At 41.7% G+C, this 19982-nt stretch overlaps 1 protein-coding gene across 1 annotated transcript in view; it reads right to left on the bottom strand.

Annotated features, from left to right (window-relative positions):
• The window catches only part of fat1a (FAT atypical cadherin 1a), a 73303-nt gene that overhangs the window by 18602 nt on the left and 34719 nt on the right, over positions 1–19982 (bottom strand). The window contains exons 7-13 of the mRNA XM_073464755.1: positions 18603–18742; positions 10723–10998; positions 10236–10446; positions 5541–9611; positions 4717–4913; positions 4430–4583; positions 2953–3186 (exon numbers count right to left, since the gene is read on the bottom strand). Coding sequence (XP_073320856.1) covers positions 2953–3186; positions 4430–4583; positions 4717–4913; positions 5541–9611; positions 10236–10446; positions 10723–10998; positions 18603–18742 — 5283 coding nt within the window. The remainder of the gene's footprint in view (positions 1–2952; positions 3187–4429; positions 4584–4716; positions 4914–5540; positions 9612–10235; positions 10447–10722; positions 10999–18602; positions 18743–19982) is intronic.

Raw genomic sequence — 19982 nt, 5'->3', positions numbered from 1 at the left:
CCCCATCCTCCGTGGATCTCATTATCATTCTGGAGAGACTACCACAGGGAGCCCTGCTTATATGGTTTCCCATCACTTTTATCTGATCTCATCATCCTTGAGACAATTGCTTAATGGTGGTTAAGTGAATTGTGCGGAATCTCGATTGGCTACATTGCCTCATGCCCATATGTTTATGATTACCTGGTCGTCTCACTGCCGAGGCTGGAATGTTCTATATCAAAGTAAATAGGAAACTAATTGGCAACTTCTTTGCCATAAATGATGTTAAACTGAATCTCTTTGGGCTTTGGACAGACGATTGAAAAAAACAAGAAAATTGTATTCGGATTTTGGGCAGTCGAAAATTATATTTTTTTGCTACTTTAACGGACAAAACAATAAAGAAAATTAACATTAAACTACCCATAACTGCTTAACCATCATTTAAGCTCACCAGATTGAAGATGGTACTCACTCATAGGTACCAGACATTGAAACATGGCTGATTTTTTTCAATGCATTATTCCCTGAGAATTTTACGAAAATGTTGAAATACACCACATCTCACAAACTGAGAAAAAAAGGGGCCGACACACATCCTACATCCAAGTTTTGTGGAAATCCATTCAGTGGTTTTTTGTAGCCCTGCTGACAAACCAACAATCAAACCATCAATCAGACACGCGTGACAACATAACCTCCTTGGCAGAGGTAATTACTCAAGGAAATAATCAGCAGATTAATAAATCAAACAGCCCTATATTAAAGCCAATGTTCTACAGCACCTTTATTCCTGTAAATCTCTTTATATGCTAAAAGCAAACATGCTAACTCCACACTGATCCACAGACAGACTTCATTTTGAAGACAGCTGGTACATTAAGACATCTCTACATTATTGGAGGCAACTTTGACGAGAACTTGTATGAACCTGGCACTGTACCAAGGTGGACCAAGCAGAAAATGATAAAATCCTCCACACTGAAGTAACATGAGAAATCGAAGGGAAAAAAAATAACCCAGCGAGGCAGGGCAGAGGGCAAAGAGACGACACTCGGGTCCAGGCAGAGTGATAAAGGACAAAGCAGAATCAGAGAAGGAATGTGTACTCACATAACTTTAGTTTATCAGAGATCAAGGGCAACGGTTTGGGTCTGTTGTGTCTGTCTGGTTCATAACCATTCCACACTGATAAGTGCTGCCTTTCAGAGATTGTAACAGCAGGCTGAACCGAAGAGCAGCAATGTGGGCAAGTATCAAACATGTTTCGATTTAACTGGGCAGGCAGATCATAGAGGCTGTGGCATACAACGGCCAGCGCCAAGATTCTCCAAGAGTCCTCGCAGAGGTATGAAGTCAGATATCGATGGAGGATAAGGCAACTGTTTTCTCTTAGGAGCAGGGTTACAGTAGGCTGGAGATTTTGATGGTTGGCTGCAAAGACATTTACCTGCAGTCATAGTGAACTGGGTCAAAGCTACAACGCCTATATTTTCTTGTACTGTATATGTTGCTTGGGACTTGCCAACTGTGGTGTAAGGTTGCATCCAAATCAAAAAATACAAGATAGAAAAAAAGAACCTCTCAATGTGTACGATATGGGCACACGTGAGAGAAATACTAATCAAATGCCCCTCTGCTTTCACTCAGTGTAACTCTAAATAATTATCGCCGCTGGCTAAACTGCAGGGAGCACCTTTTTTCTCCACCTCTCCTTCAAGTACCCTTATCCTTGATATTTAAGATTTGAAGCAAATTTTGTGCCAGCAAAGCCTCGGGGAAGAAATGTCTTAATACCAGCTCTTTCCTTTCACCGTTTAGCGTTATACTCCGAGCGACCCAATTCTACCATCCCTTTCATTCTGTCAAGCTGTCAGTCCAGCCAAAACGAGGGACTGCAAAAGGGGAATAGAAAGAGAGGGCGTTGATTCTTTGATGGGGGAACAGGCTGAAACGGTTCTTCAAGCAAAAATGTCCTGCCCGGCTTAACTAAAGGTGTAATCAGCGGCAGCAGGTCTGATGGCTTCCTGGATAAAGTCTCAAGGAGCTTAAATGACTGTTTAACTGCTTGGTTTAAGTTCTCATTCTTATCCACATGCCAGCCTCTCAGGGGTTTGCAGTGCTTGCTGAAAGGTGAAGACGCCTCAGATAAATATGTGGCCCTGTGGGTTTGCGCTAGGCAAATGGAAAATTGCAATCAGCCCTTTTGAGAATTCAGCTTGAAGAGAGAAGAATTTCATTAGAGTGTAATGGAGCTTTTAATTTGAGGGCTTGATCATTCATGAAAATCCACATTTGTTATCCCTCCCTCTTGCCATTTAGCGTAATGCAGTTGCATAAAGTAAAGATAATAACCTCTGCATAAGCAAAGATGCACATGCACTCTAATGCCAGAAAATGTATCTTGTGCTGCTTCTTTTATGACCTTAAGTTATGCCTTTGTTTGCTTTGTTTATTAGCCATTAATTGCATTTTAAGCATACAGTTCAGGCAATTGTGAGTGTACTGTACTCGCAATTAATTTTATATTGCCTCAGCAAGAGCTCTGTTTATTTTAAACATAGTTTTTAATATTTCATTATTTCTTCACTGCACTGTGGCAATGATGTTACAGCTCTGAGGGAGGGAAGTGCTCACAAGGTAAAAACGTGAATTACTAACTATATGATGCATGCTAGTCTGAGGTTCAACTCACTTTTAACAGCTCAATTTATTAGGGAGACATTATTTTAGAAATTGCACGTCTTAACTAACATGGTTTTACTGGCAGCCAAATGAGCAGTACAGGGTTTGAAGTCTTGTTCTCTTCTCATGCAAAATTTACTGAAAATGGAAAACCAAGATTTCTCATTTACAGACTCTGGAATAAGGGATAGTGAATCCAGAACAGCAGATAATAGATTCAGCTTCCTTAATGTACATTATATGATTGTTTTTTTTTAATGCAGTCATGGAAAAAATGTTTCTTACCAGTATCAACATCGTTTGCCAACAGTTTTGCCACGAATGTGCCCGTCTCTGTGTTCTCGAAGACTGTGATGGTGTAAGGATCAGACGAGAACTGTGGCAGGTTGTCGTTGACGTCCTCCACGGTGATGTGGATGTCAGCCTCGCAATACCGCCCTCCTCCGTCCACTGCTCGCATTTTGAACACGTACTCGTCCTTTTCCTCTCGGTCCAGGAGCTGTAAGGTCCTTAACTCCCCTAATGGTGAGACATAACACACACTCATGTCATTAGCTATTTAAAGAACCACATAAAAACACTGAATTTACAGACAAAAACATAAGCAAAAAATGTTTGAGAGGACAAACTTTGTTTACTTTAAATCGCTGTAACCCCCTTGTCTGATGTCTGCTAACCAAGTACAAAGCATCCAAACATCTAATGGCTTTCAAGAGAAACAAGAGGCGGATAAATAAGTAACTGAAGCCCAGCAGGAGAGAGAAAATGGCAAAGAGAGCGGCCTGATGAAGGAACCCATCGGAGTTGGCGGCTAAGAGCAGCTTGGAAGAGTCCTGGGATATGAGGCAGCCAGCGTTACCACAACCTCTCTGGAAAACTCCAGAGCCTCTTGGCAGCCCTCATCTGCAATAACCCCACTTGTCTGCACTGAAGAAAAAAAAAACATTCCCACCCCGTAATAGTAGCGCTGCTGCTGGAAACTCAATATTGAGGCTTGCCAAAAGACAGCTGGATGGTATTGTTGTCTTATTATCTTCCCCTGGACGCTACACAGCTGCAGATGTCTGGTATAGCTGTTTAGATCTACTTGTTTTGTGCTTTTATTTTGAATTTATTTTAAAATTATTTGGATGATGATGAACTGTCTTTTCATCCTTTTCTTTCTTCTTTTTTCCCATCCTGGCAGCCAGATGTAATGTCTGATTTAAGAGGGGTCTCCCTAAAAGAAATTATTTGCCAGCAAGAAGTATCGCAGTCATAAATTCAATTTAAGTGTGTGGCTCTGTATTTTAGTGCCACTGTGTGTCTTTCAGCCGCCCTGCAGGGAAATGTTCTTGGCTCTTTTAAAAATGAATAAGTAAATAACAACCGGGCACAAGAAAACATGTTCGACTCTGCCATTGCCGATAATGATTCAGACACACACATAGGACCACTAATAAAAAAGTCAGTAACACTGTGCCGAGGGATAACAATTCTCAAATCTTAGAGTGCAGAGTGTAAGACTGCTGCCATGCTGAGCTGCTTTTTTGATTTTGTGGCTTGAAGCAGAAGACCAAGAGTGATTCGTGGGAGACTTTTCCACATACTCCTGCTCCCCCATATCTAGAATAACCTGCAACACAACTGGAACATAATCTGACTTAATAACTGTGGACAAAAATATATACAGACACACATATGTTCATATATTGCTATTTTCATCTGACAACAACACTGACAAAAAATAATCACACAGATAACAGCATATGCAGATACACACCTGTATCAGAGTCAATGATGAACCATTCAGATCCAACTCCCTGGAGCTCATAAGAGATATGGGCGTTTGAGCGGATGTCAGCATCCGTAGCAGAGACCTGCAAGATGAGCCTGCCGGCAGGGGAGTCCTCTGGGACGCTCTCACTGTACAGGGACTGGGGAGGGATGGAGTAAGAGGAAAATTACAAGTGGGAAAGACATTTAATAGAATACCAGGAATAAAAGAGCACATCAAACTGAATGCTGTGCTGAAATTACAGCAAGCCAAGAGAAAAAAAACGACTTTACCTTTTCGCATACAGGGCTGTTGTCATTGGCATCCAGCACCTTGACCTCCACAGTGGCTTTGGCAGTGAAGATGCCATCACTGGCAGTAATGTTAAGGAGATAATTGTCCCTCTCTTCACGGTCCAGAGGCTTTCTGACAGAGACCTTCCATTCATTCTGAATGTGTTCAATGGCAAATTGGCCAAGTGGGTCCCCTCCTGTTTGGTGTGAAAAAGAAATATACCACTTCAGAACAACAACTCAGAAGCAGGAGAACAGGAAAGAGCCTGAGTCATTAAAAAGACACAAGGATAAGGATCTGTCCTGAATATTAAACTACATTCGACTAAATATTAATCAGTAATTATTAATTACTGTTCATCACTAGTTCACAAAGCAAATCTTCACTTCGAAATCAAACATGTTTAGTACACAAGCAATCTTGCAGATCTTGCAAAAATGTACATGAAACAATGATCGTGCTGGTTTCTGATTCCTCATCATATTTCCAGACTAGGAGAAGTTATTCACACTTGCTAATTAGCACCAGAGGAAGTATTTTTTCCCCAGTTTATTTCAAAGCATTATTCAGCTAATTATACATTTCTGTATTTTGATGACCTAAATATTTGCCTTGAGCTTCAGCAGATTAGGCGATAACTTAGACTCCTAACAGATAATAGGACTGTGTAATGTTTCAAAGATGAGATATTATCATCATATTAAGTGGCATAAATGGATAATCCCCCCTAAGCTCTGTTTATGAAAAACTGTTACACAAAGGAGTAGAGAGTAAACTCTCTGGGCTTACTAATGATCTATTTTACAAAATAATAAACGCCCACCTGTGATGAAGTAGTTCACTTGTTTATTGATGTCCTCAGAATCATCATCTGTGGTGCTGAGGATAGCGATCACCCCGCTGGGAGGAGGGTCATCTTCACTGACTGTGCCTTTGTAGATCTCTGCAGTGAAGCGTGGCGGGTTGTCGTTCACATCAGCGACTGTTACCTCCACTCTGGTGCCAGTAACGTGTTGTACTTTGTCACCTTGGTCTGTTGCTAGGACAGCGATTGTGTATTTTTCCATCTTTTCGCGATCAAGCTCTTTTAAGGTTGTCACCCATCCAGTTTCACTATTAACAGCAAACAGCTCAGAGATCTCCTGGGAGTTCTGCTTGGGGTCGAGGCTGTAAATGACATGGCCGTTGGTTCCAGAGTCTTGGTCGTTGGCTTTGACTTGGATCACTTGAGTCCCACTTGGAAGGTTTTCCACAATGACAGCCTCATAAGGGTCGGACTCAAAGACAGGTTTGTTGTCATTAAGATCTTTCACTTGGATGTTTACACTGACAGACGAAACTATGTCATAGCTCTCATATTTGGTTTGGGAAAGCAAAGTGAGTTGGTACCATTTGGTCGTCTCATGGTCGAGGCTTTTCTGAAGCTTTAAGGCTCCACTGTCTCTGTCTAGAACAAACACCTCATCTTCATTGCTCTCGGGAGTGTTGCCCTTCACAAGGCTGTAAAGCACTGGTTGCTCACTCTCAGCCTGAATTACATCGATTTCTGTGCCAATGGGAAGGTCTTCAGCAATTGTGTAGCGGTAATGTGCTTCAGTGAATTTGGGAATTGGGGTCTCTGGTGCAACAATCCTGATGTAAACCTGTACAACAGAATGTTTGGGTGGATTCCCAGTATCCTTCGCCCTGACAAAGAATGCATAGAGCTCATTTTCAAGTCCAATGAGACTCTCTTTGGTTACAATGACCCCAGAGGTTGGGTGGATTTCAAAGTTCTCCTCCACGTTTTCAACATCTGCTTCAATTGAATATTCAATGTCAGCATTGCTTCCCTCATCCATGTCTGAAGCAGCAATTTTCACCACAGAGGTTCCCCTTGGGACATCTGATGCAATAGTGGCTTTGTACTCAGCTGCCCTGAATTGTGGGGCATTGTCATTGACATCTGTGAGAATGACATTGACAACACAAAAGCCTACTTTTCCACCGCCATCTTTGGCTACGAGAGAAATAGGAATAACCTTTTCTGCGTTATTCTCACGATCAAGGCTCTCTAGAGTGAAAATCTCTCCGTTTTCATTGACAGAGAACTTGTCTTTTGCAAAGTCATTGACGATCTGGTACGTTATGTGCCCATAAATGCCTTCATCATCATCCGTCGCCTTTGCTTCTGCCACCAAAGTACCAACAGGTGAGTTTTCAACAAGTTCGACCACATAGTCCACCTGAGAGAAGGTGGGGTTGTGGAAATTGGCACCAATAACTGTTACCGTGACGAGAGCTGAGCTTCTGAATACACCGTCGGATACTGACACATTGAGGTTGTAAAGAGGTTGCATATGTGGCCTGCGGTGGTTGGAAATGACAATGGCGCCCGTATGTTTGTCAATGGAAAAGTTCATCTCCTCATTGCCAGATTTAATGGAGAATTCCAAGTTATCTTGGTCTGAGCTATCAGCATCCGATGCCTGGACTTGGGTGATGAAGTGTCCACGTGGGGCCAATTCACTTACAGTAGCTTTATAAGTATGCTCTGTAAATATCGGAGCGTTGTCATTCAGGTCAGTAACATCTATCGTCACAATGACATCACTAGAGAGGGCTGGGACTCCTCCGTCCACAACGCGGACCCTCAACTTGTGTTGCTGGATCTCCTCATGATCAAGAACTTGAGCTGTGGAGATTATTCCTGTGTCACGGTCGATAGTGAAATAATCAGAACTCTTCCCCTTTTCCTCAACCAACTGAAAGAACACTTCTTGGTTATTGCCAGTATCAGAGTCTTTGGCATCAACTTGCAAAATGGATGTACCAATGACAGAAGCCTCTGAAATATTGGCATAGTAGGTCTTTGACAGGAACACTGGGGTGTTGTCATTTACGTCTTCCAGTATGATATCAACGAACACTTCAGAGTGTGCTCCAGTCAGAGAATCTGTGGCTCTAACGTTTAACTTGTAGGCTGGATGTGTCTCAAAGTCCAACGGCTGAATAACATGAATTACACCTGTGTTGAAATCAATTGAGAATTGCTTGAAAGGATCGCCCTCAGAGATTGTGTACACAATACGAGGGCCTTCAGAATCATTGGCTTGTACATGAAGCACAGGTGTGTGTAGCTGAATGTTTTCAGGGATTTCAATGCTGTAAAAGGCCTTCTCAAACACAGGCATTGCTTTGTTCACAACTGTTACTGGCACTTCGATTTCTGCTGAGAGTGCTGGCTCTCCATTATCCTTTGCAATAACAACAATGACAAAGTCTGTGTTAAGCGACTCCTTCTCAAATTTCTTTTTGAGGAAGATTTCACCGGGGCGGCTAATTTCAAAGTGCGCTTGTTCCTTAAGCTCATAACGGATATCTGCATTCTGGCCCACATCTTTGTCCACTGCTGTGACTTGTCGGATGATCTGGCCTTCCTCTGCATCCATCTGGACCAGGGCATGATAGGGCAGGTTAACAAACATAGGCTTGTTGTCATTCACATCTTCCACTGTCACGGTTACAAGTACATGAGCCCCATCTTCAGATTTGTCCTCTCTGGTGACCTCAACAACTATATCAAATCGGTCCTGTGCTTCACGATCGAATGGTATCCCAGTGGTTGAGACTACTCCAGATGTGCGGCTGATTTCAAACTTGCTGTCGGGGTTCAAAATTTCGTAAAACAATGGCTCATTCACTTGGTTCCCAACAGCAGCAATGATTGCTAGTGTTTTCTTCTCAGAGGAGTTTTCTTGGACGGAGGCTTTGTAGGACTCTTTGGTAAACTTCAGCTTATTCTCCTTGTTTTCCTTCACATTTATCTTTACTGTAGCAACAGCAGCAAATCTACCATCAGAAACCCTCACCTTCAATTCATATCTGCTCCTAAGCTGTGTGACGTTCTGAATAGAGATTATGCCTGTGATTGGATCCATTTTAAATTTATCACCGATATTTCCCTCAGATATGGAGAAGAGAAGTTTGGAGTTAGGCCCAGAGTCTGCGTCTGTAGCGTTGACCTTAATAACTTGCACTCCTTTGTATGTTGGCACTATGACGTTTGTCTCGTACAGTTCTTGGCTAAAAACTGGGGAACAGTCATTAACATCAATTACTTCAATGGTCACATTGGCTGCCGTCTCCGCAAACAGGCGTGGCATTCCTAGATCATGGACCTGGACCGTGAAGCGGAAAACACTCCTCTGTTCATAATCCAAAGCTGTTGTGATTCTGATGGCTCCTGTGCTTGAGTCAATGGCGAAATAATTATGCGCAAAAGGTTCGACAATTTGATAGATGAGCATGGCATTCTGGTCACAATCAGCATCAGAGGCACGAATGACAAAAGGGGTGTTTTCATGAGTCAGAACAACACTGTTGATGGGGGCCGACTCGCTGATTACTCCTTTGAATTCCCTCTGGAGAAAGATTGGAGCATTGTCATTTTCATCCTTTACATGAATCAGAAGTGTCGTGTTGCTGGCAAGTCCGGCCATGTTGGTGCCCTGTATGATGAGCGTGTACTGAGGGGCGGTCTCGTAATCTAAAACTTTCTGGGTCACAACCACTCCTGAGTTTGGGTTTATATCAAATGCATTGTTGATGTTGCCACCTTTTATTTGATAGAAAATAGAGGACTGGCTGACAGCTGTGACCAAGCTGACAAAACTCCCAGGATGGGCTGATTCACTGATTTCAGCAGAGAACTCCTTTTCACTGTATCTGGGTGCTGCGTTGTCAGAAACTGTTACCATAATGTGCACAGTGGCTGTAGTTGACAGTGGAGAAACTCCGTTATCAGATGCCTTGACAGTCAGCTCATACAGGATCTTGCTGCTTCGATCAAGCTCTTTGGCTACTGTAATTGTCCCAAGAACAGGGTTGATGGCAAATGAGTTTGCAAAATTTCCTGTAAGATAGAGAAGAAAGAAGAATTATGTATTCATTTGCCTGTTTTTCATTCTGACTTGTAATATGCGGCAAAAGAAAAGTTTTAAAAAAACAACAAAAATGAAAACACACATCATTTTACTACATTTTCTGTCATGAAGCTGTGATCGTTAAGCATATATAATGTCATTCTTTTTCATTTTCAACATTACTAATGTTCATGTCCTTCCCAAAGCCAGTCATCGTCAGCTCTCAGTTTGAGTCAAAACAAAGCAAGCCACAATTCAATTACATTAAGTCATCTTAGCTATTTCAAATATGCATGTACTCAAGCAAAAAGCTAATAGCCGCATGCTTCTTGTCCTCATATAAAAGCTTATTGTTGGAGAAAGCCATCGTGGGAAATTCTGAGGGGGGGATCTGCTCATCTCCCACGTATTTGGAGACCCTCAACACAAAGTCTTCAACAGTCTCCTACTCTTTGTAAAGTATTCCATTCATGATCAAGATCCAGTGGGTAGCAGCACTCAAGATGACTCATACATTTTTAAGAGCTGATTACATTTGCATTACTTTACGGCAAAAGCTTTCTGCAATGAGACAAAAACCAAGGACATTTCTGCAACTTTTTTGTGCCTTTTACCTGATTCAATGCTGTAGTTGATCTCTGCATTAGGGCCCTTATCTTTGTCAAGAGCTGTGACCTGGAGCACAGCTGAGCCTACGGCTGCAGATTCAAACACACGGCCAGAGTAAGGCGTGCCTATAAACCAGGGTGCATTGTCATTGGTGTCATCCACATTGACAATCACACGCACAAGGTTCCTTTTCACTGGGATGTCCTGGTCTCGAACCTAAAAAAGAAAAATTGTGTTCCCGGCAGACAGAGGAGGGAGGAGGAAAAACAGAGCGTGTGAGCCCTCAAGGGACAATTAATTCCTGAACACTAACATAATAAAACAGCAAATTATTCATAGTTTGAAAAGCACAGAAACAAACAAGCTAATCTTAATTTCATGGATGTTTCATTTTACAACGAAGCAAACAATTCCAAAAATAAACTTGTAGTAACTTAATATAATATAATTCATCAGACTATTGTTGAATTGTCAGCTGTCATTGAGTCATACCATGACGGTGAGGACGTGGCGATGCATAGTCTCATGATCCAGTGGCTCAGCGGTGTACAGAGTGCCTGTTCCTGGGTCTAATCTAAACTTCCTCAGGCTGAAGGGATCAGTGCTGCTCAGGAGTGTAAAGGTCAGTTTGTTCTTCTCGTCTCTGTCCACGGCACTGATCTGCAGGACCTCAGTCCCTGCTGGTTGGTCTTCGGAGACATTTACCGCATACCAATTCTGAGAGAACTCTGGCCGGTGGTTATTGGTGTCAATGACACGGATAAGCACCTATAGGAAACAAAGTAAATCATAGGGAAGCGCATCAACTACATACTCCAAAAATCCAATAATAGCCAGAATACTAGTGTGAATGTAAATTCCCTGAAAGGTTTTAAACAGAATAGTGATTAACAAAATGTTAAATGCTCCAGGAAAATACTAAAACTAAGATAACTGCAGTATATGCTGCAAAAAAAAGAAAGCAGAAAACTCAAAAAGGTTGAAGGATGTGTATATGATTATCATTTTTACTTTACACACACAACAAACTTTTCGAATCCTCACCCACGCTCTTCAGTAATAAGCACCCTTGTGCGGACAGAGACCAGATCGATACACATGATGGCAAAAGCAATATTTTAACTGAATGACCACTTGATGCAGCCAACAGTGAAAACAAGAAATCGATGCTGAATAACCACATTGCAACTAAATGTAGTCTGAGGTAGGTACAGGAGCAGCTGATTAAACTGAGAGTATATGTGTAATAAACTATATGACAGTGAGCTGTCAACTGTGGAAATTGAGAAGGCCTACCCATGGACATTAATTATATATAACACCGTGAAAAGAAATAGAAATTTTAGGATAGTGAAGTTTGCATTTGAAATATTCTGCTCATGTTTTCACAAACAAATTGTTCAGACTCAAATCCATGAAACAAATTTCTACACATGTGTGCCGCACACTTTGGACAGTCCAAAAGTGCAGTCACTGTGGTTTTTTTCTCCCCGCACACAACAAAGACAACATCCCCAAACTGTAAAATTCCACTGGGAGCATGTTTTATCAACACCAGCCACTCGTCTACTGGACTTCCGACAGAGGATTATGGAGAGCTGCTGGAATGCCATCTCTGCTTCCCAGACCAGCGAGGGGCTTCTACCGTTGCCAAACATGGGGAACAAAGGGATCAGCCCAGATTAGACACCTGCATACCAAACACAAGGGGGTGATGTCCCATAAGGAAACAGACGAGGACTAGCTGTTTGCTGCAGCAACAGTCGAGGGGGCTGTAACCACAAAAACCTCTGACCAGTTGACAGCTCACTAGCTGACCAGGATTTGTCCCACTGTTGTCCACTGTTGTTTTTTGTCATAATACTGTTTGTTGAGCAGTGTGAGCCTATATCAGAGACAAATATAGACTCAACCTGACAGCACTGATAACATTTACAATCTGCTGTGTGCTGTGATGTTGGCAATGCTGCTGAGGCTCACAGATGTCATCTTGCAGGGGGAGCGCTGGGCTGCATGCTGTCTGTCAGTGCTGTAAGCTGGCCGTTTGCCACAAGACATGTGTCATGAGCGACCCATGTCACACCGCTAATCAGGACGTGTAATATTAAATAAATACACTTTTCTAATCTGACGTTCACCCTGAAAAAGTGCATGAAATTGGGCCTCTGGTGCATGTAGCACCCTCAGCGGGCTGGCAATCTATCTCATTCCAAGCATGTCTTCTCATGTCATGCCAGACATCATATAGCACCGGATCCCTGATGTCTCACAATCCACCTTTTGCACACATAGATGCACATGCATGCACCCACACACACAGGCTTGTACACCGTGCACTTCCACACATACATCCACACAAAGAGGCTGTCCAATGTGTCTCAATCTGGCCAGCGTCAGATAGCACGTCTTGTGAATAGCGAGTAAGGTGGCGACAGCAGATAGTGCTGCCAAGAAGCAGAAAGGAATGGAACCTGGTCAGTAGTATCCTCGTCTATCCACAATGTACTATTTCATACAGTTTAGAAAGCACACAAAAGGCTATTCAACCCCCCATCCCCCGTATGCACACAAACTTGCCTTTCCCTTTTCAAGGAGGCTCGACAACACTTCAAAGGAACTTTGCCCCCCAAACATCACAAAACAGCATGATACAGCCTGACTGCAGCAGAAATGTTGCTGTGGAAGAAAACTCTGTAGTCTTTGTACAAGGCTTCCTCTGGGAATGCTCGGGAGGAACAAGATTGGGACTGAGACACAGACGTGACAGATGGAGATACTACAGAAAAAAAGTGCTGTGAGGGTGAGACAAGAGTAAAAAAGAGAAGTGGTAGTGGAAAACCAAGGAAATCTGAGGGAAATGGTCAAAAATAGAAAACACAGGTTGTGGGTGAGAATGAAAAAAAAACACACAAACAAAAGATGAAACTGAGAACACTATTTAAAAAAAAGTCACGGTGAAAAAGAGTCCTAAAAACAAAAGTCAGCTTTCATTCAAAAGGCAAGAAAGCATGCAAGTATGAGTGAATACGGTGAACCTTCGACATAAAGAGAGTCTTGTGGGCTGAGATAACATGAGAAACAGGAGACCGGGAACAGATTGTGAGCAGAACAGCTTGAGGTACTTCTGCATGGCCAAGAGAGGATGTCATATAGCTGGAGATTGGGGGAAGGGAGGCTGGGCTGCATGCCGAGGCTGCCTTGTTGGCGCGGCTCCTGGCTATGAGGTGCCCGAGCGAGAATGCAGCACCCCTTGTCTACATCAGCTGATCCTTCAAAGACGCCTTCACAGAGCTGCAACGGTCAAATGGAAAGCTTGCAACAGAAGGGCCGACTGTTTCCCAAAGACCTCCCACAGACCAAGAGCTTCATGCTGATATCACCTCTGGACAAGAAGATTGGATTTAAAATTATTTATAATTTAGCTCAGTTTGTCACGGCCATTTGAAAATAAAATAGACGTTCAAAAACAAAAGCGTGCTTAAGAGACCACAAAGGGAGCCCTCTGAATAACGAAACACCTTGTGCAGTGTATCCAGAACAGGACACGGGGGAGCTTTCATTGTGCTCATTGTCCTCCTGTGCAGTGCGTAGGAGAGGAAGCCCCCCTGCCAGGTGGCAGGTTCTGGGCAAAGGCAGGGCACTGGCACTGGGCACTCCAACATGTTCCCAAAACAGGATTAACACAGCCCACTACCCATCGAGATCCAGAGCCCTTGTTTGCGCTTTATTCTACCCAAACAGAATAATCATCATCTCTGCATGCCTGGCCAATAAATGAGAAGCTTTTTGAGAAGCGGAGAAGAAGAAAAATCTGAAAGATAGACAGAAAGAGAGAGAGAGAGAGAGAGAGAGAGAGAGAGAGAGAGAGAGAGAGAGAACAAAAAGAAAGAAAAAAATTCCAAGGAGAGAGAAAATAGGCCAGCCTGTCTGGCAGCACAGCTTCCACATGACTTTGATTTGAGGAATAGATAAATCCAACTTTGAGCTTTCACGAGGTGCACTGCATGTGTGTGATCTAATAGATCTAATCTGCAGGGAAATTTTGTATGACTTGTTTTAAAAAGGTAAACAACAGACGATCCCCAGAGAAAACAAATTCATACTCAGTAACAATTACCAGCGCTTTTGCATATGATTTCCTACTGATATTCTCTTTTCTCGGATTCATTTTATGTTGCAGAGACAGAGAAAATTGATTAGTCTACAGCTGTATTTGAATTTATAATCTACAGATTAGAATATTCCTTCTGGTGCTCAATGGATAATCCTAATACTGTACAATCTGGTGGAGATTTTTTTATTGCTGGTCACCTAGCTCAAGAATAGAGCTGAACTGTAAAAAAAATTATATTGTGATTATTTGACAACTGTTAAAATTGTGACGCGAGTCACGATTTTAATGTGAATGGTAAATTTGCATTCACTATCAATCATAACTATCAAGAAATCTTGACAATATTTTGATTAATTGTTCAGCCCTCAATACATTTCATTGTGGTTTAGCCTTGTCCCTACTGATTACTCTCTGCTACAAAGAAAGCACTCCACAGCAGGTACATTTACAGTGTCTGTTAACCCCCTGATCAAATACTGTTACTGCTGAACAATGTTGTCGGATAAACAAGTTAGTAGCCAAAACACTCAATGGCTTTACTGAAACATGAAGCACTCAGTATGCTGCTGACATTTAACACAGTCAAATATCAAAAATGCAGGTAATATGAAGGCAACGCTAAAGACTACTGAAGGCAAGGAGGCCAGCACACGATAGGGTTCTCTCACAACCCTTTTGTGAGGGGAAAAAGTAATTGATAACAATACATTTTTAATTTCAAGGATGTATTTATTGCTAGCCCACAAAATTTGGGTAATTACTACTGTGTCTGTTGCTACTGGATGCCTCTTTCAGTCACCTATTTGGCTCTCAGCATATCCCAGGCAGCTGTCCTAAATCTCATGGTGTGGTTTATGGAGCACACAAATTCAGTAAATCCGTTCCCTCTACGGAAAAACAGCTGACTTACAGTGGTCAGCTGATTATGCAGGTCTGTATCTTACACACTAGCAACCATCTGCATGACAGCTAGTCACAGCTCTATTAATAATGTGTTAAAAAATGTGCACATTCAAAGTGTGCAGGCAGTAAGAAAGAGTGCACTGTTGCAGGCGATAAGCTTCAACTGACATACTGTACAAGTGATTATTCTTTGACCCATTTTCTTGTGTGAGGGTTCAACTGAGATGTGACGGCTCGTACAGATGGAATTCATAAAGCTGATCATCAAGCAGTCCTTAACAAAACGTAACATTAGGTCTGTCGTGACGACTAGCTTATCAACTTATCATATCTTATCCACATATCGACATATGTACATGACCTAGATCATTTTGGCTGACCTTAATATCCCCTGTTGTGTTCATACTCAGGTTTATCCTCATAGGACTGTCACCGAAATTTTAGCCAATACAGAACAAATAGCAGAATTTTGCCACCGTTGCAAGACTTGGGCGCAGTGCCTATGCCAAATGAAGCCAGGTGAAGTGAAGATAATGTGCTACTCGAGGCTAATAGGTGTTTTTCCCAATGACTGCATAATGAAAGCCAGGACGATTTCAAAGAATAAGGACATTGGACTTGCCTCGCTTTAAAGCTCCGGAGTGGCGGCATTTTGGGTTTGAGCCGAATGAATCAGGAGAGCCCATTAGCGTAAACAAGCTGGTAAGTCAGGCTGGCAATGATAAAGTGGCAAAAACTGAATTGGCAGATAATGATAAGATGAACGGTTTTGGCTAGACTCGACTGACTGAACTGTTCAATATAATCTGATGACTAAAAAGACTAACATGATTAAAAGGACTTTAAACAGATTTATTGACTTAAACTTCATGCAAATAATTACTGTTTTGCCAAAGTCTTTAGGTCAACTAAAACAGGATGAGGTTGACTAAATATGATGAAACCTAACAAAGACATTTGACACAGGACTGAGACTGAAAAATAATAACAGATTGTTTTCTAAGACTACACACGCTGAAGCGCTGAAGAGAAACGTGGCCGTGTAATGCAGTATTGATGTTTTGGTGTAATTCAAATTTCATGATGTGGTGGCGACTACACATGACATCACTGTGGCATTTTATACAATTTCATAGCTTTTCTGTGGAGTAAAAAAAAAAATTCAAGAAGTTTTGAAGTCCATAATGTGGCCCTGTATTTTTATATCAACACTGAATTAAACCATTCCCTGTAGTGTGAAAGGGTTGCTGGTGCAGCCAGTTCCACTGAGAATCGAGGCCCACTGAGAATAAGACCTTCTGAATAGGTTAACCTTTGAATGTGATTAATTTGACTTAAAATGTCACTGCATGCAGTTTTGCTGAGAGGCTTTTAAATAAGTGTCTGTTGCCAGGACTTTTTAAAAAGTGCTTTATGGAGAGAGAAAATCATGGCTGAGAAAAGAAAAAAAAAATAGGCGCTTTATGGCTGTTTTTGAGGTTCTGCACTGAAGTAAAGGACGTGCTGCTTCCTCGGATGAGTTGCAAAATGCCAGTGAAGGAGGCGCTTCATCCAAAGGCTCAGTGGAGCACAGCAGCCAGATGATGAAAGGCTTTATTCATACAGAGTGACAACAAATAGATTCTTTTCCAGCGACAGTTCTCTGAAGCTCCCCTTTGAGGACAAAGGACAAAACATTTTGAATGCCACCATCCCATATGACCCAAACTATCATGTAAAAACGTTCAAAATCTCATGGACAAGGCATGACCATCTGAACAAAAACCGAAGACAACTCGCATGCTTAAACTCTTTTATCATGGCGGTTCAGCTTTAGTATCAGCTGGGGAGCAAGCTATATGCAAGCAGGAATAAATCAGCATATTAATAAATTAAAATGCAAGTATGCAACTGCTTTGGCAGTTTCATCTTTCAACAAAATGGCTCACACGGGGTCATATGGTTTACAGTATCTTTTAGTTTTTTTTAGTTTTCCTCTTCATAAAACTTTTCAGTTGATTTTGCAGTTTCCAGACGATGCCATGAGCATACTTGTATATGCATAAGTGTAAAATATTTGGTAATTTAGAGTCCATTCAGAAAAGGCCAGGGCAATCTGTTCCTCTGGGCGAGAAGTGAGAGAAGGTTCACAGGTTCAGAGAGACACAGCAGAGGGGAGGAGAGGAGGGGGCTTAAGAATGTACACTCTGGCTAGACGGCACCATCATCACAGCAGACCCACGTCAGGAATGAGACAATGGAAGATTCCTGAACTTCAATGCTCAACTGGGACAGCAGAGAACAGTGGAGGAGGAGCATTGTCTTCCCATATCATGGGGTTTAAAAACCAGTTAAAAAACAATCTTCAAAGACTTCTTTCTGTCTCTCTTTCTTTCTTTCTTTCTAAAGAAATATAACTGATAATTCTAATTAAATCAACTGAAGTTTGACATTTTGATGATCATGCTTATTTGCTTTCTTAGATTAGTTAAATGAGAAGATTGATACCACTCTCATGTGTGTACGATAAACATGCATCTACAGCCTGGAGACAGTTAGTTTAGCTTGCCATGAAGGCTCGAAACAGGTGGGAAAGGCTAGCCTGGCTCTGCCAAGAAATAGTCCCACACATAACCATTGTAAAATTTGGCATTTTTACGCTTTACGCAAATCGTGTTTAATGTCCTTTTGCTTCTGTTTCCTAACTCCACATAACCCACACTGCATGAACAATTGTTCACACTTTGTGTTTTAATGGTGCAGATTCAGATGCTATTTCAAGACTGGCTAGTCTACAGGATATCTCAACATTGAGAAAAAAACTAACCAGCTGCTTGGTGTATAGTAGCTTGATATTGAATTCATATGAGAGTGTTATGAATCTTCACATCTACAACCTCGCCAAGAAAGTGAATAAGTAAATTTCTGAAAAATGTCAAACTATGTTTTTATCAAAAGACCCGTCTTCTTGTGGTGAGCTGATACATTAAAATACAACAGTAAATCTAGGAGTATAACACAATTCACCCACATCCCCCAGGCACCACCAGACAATATAAGAAGATCTCCTCATACAGCACAGCCTCATCATATCCCATATTTTTTGTATTACTTTTTTTCCAAGGCAGCTTTATACAGTTAGAAGTCAGGTCGTGTAGGGATGTAATGAGACTCACACGTCTAAACTGTCATTTTCGTGGGCGAGCTGAAAGCAATGATAGCCTCACAACATAAACATATCCCAACAAACAGGACAGTTTGGCCACCGCTTCACTCATTACCCATCCCTTTGCTCACTCTATTTCTCACATGAGACAAACAGAACCATGACAACTGCCTCATCAGCTTCCAACCATTTCATTAGTGTTTCAATTACCTGGGTGCTGACAGTTCGTGTCCCATCTGTGGCTTCCACCGTCAGGTTGTAATTTGATTTCTGCTCTGCGTCCAGGGGCCGCGCTACAATCAAGGTGCCGCTGGCCTTGCCCACGTCAAAGCGGCTGTCATAATTACCACCTGTGGAATCATTTTTTTGTAAAAACAACAAGGAAGGACAAAAGATTAGAGACGAATCATCGCTTGGTTGTCTGCATGTAGCAAGGTTACACAAACATTAAATGGGAGGTGCTGAGATGGACATACAAACATCAATTTACTGCCGTGCTGATGTTTGACTTAATAATACATAGATAGAGATTGCTCTTTGTAAAAACATTATCCACAGAACAGCTTGCTCATGCATTTTAACTGTAAAACTGTGCGCACATATGGGTACACAAATACAAAGTGGTGGATGTGTAACAACACAACATTTCCTTTGATATATAGTACAAAAGAAAGCTTAACTCTCAAGGATAAACTATAAAACAGTGGATATAAAATGGAGCTCTAATTCATACGAGGTAAGGAGAGGGGGATTTCCTGGCTCTCTTGAGATTCCTAATCAGGTCACAGGTTTAAGGGGAAAAATGTGGCACAACATCAATCCAGTGGCACAATACACTTCAACCACAGCCAACAGGCAGCACCAACACACAATGTAGGATGATCTCTTAATACAGCACAGCCTATTAGGAGATCCCAGCAGCTACCTTCTGCTGTACAGTTGTGGTCACAAGCCATCTGAAGGATGTAAAACATCTCAGTATCCTCTATGCCGTCTTGCAAAAATCCAACCAAACAGAACATTCCAGAGAAAAGAGGAAAGCAGAAGCAGAGCACAGAAAAGAGAGGAGAGAAGAGACGTGTCAGTCAGACATTAATTAGAGGAAGAACAGGCTGGGAAGAAGGCAGAAGAGACGAGCATTTCTCAAAGCAGTCAATTTAAATCCTCTCATGCATACAGTGACTATCATAAGCTCAACAGAGAAACACATTCAAGAAAACTACAAATTAAGTTTTAGCACTTCAAAACAGAGTTGGCAAGAAAAGTACGATATTTCAATTGGCTCAAACAGGAAAACTCAGAAAACTATCAATATTTATTGTTTGTAACTATGAAGTCATGATACAATCGTGTTATCTAAACTATCTACCAAAGCAGAAAGCAACCAAAATAAAATCTGAGGCTGGCTGACAAAGTGCTTAACAATCAGAACCTACCTTCATTTAATGCATGTTTAGACTGATTACCTACATACAGTAACCGCCATAAAACCTACATGAAAAAAAATGCAGATACTGCACTCAACTTTGGACAATCTTCAGGAAAATGTGTTATTTCACCTTTTTTTATCATCATGATATTTTAACATAT

This window comes from Pagrus major, chromosome 1 (genome assembly GCF_040436345.1).
Source record: "Pagrus major chromosome 1, Pma_NU_1.0".
Lineage (NCBI taxonomy): Eukaryota > Metazoa > Chordata > Actinopteri > Spariformes > Sparidae > Pagrus > Pagrus major.
Note: the sequence above shows the minus strand (reverse complement) of the source record. Positions and strands in the feature narration are given on the sequence as shown.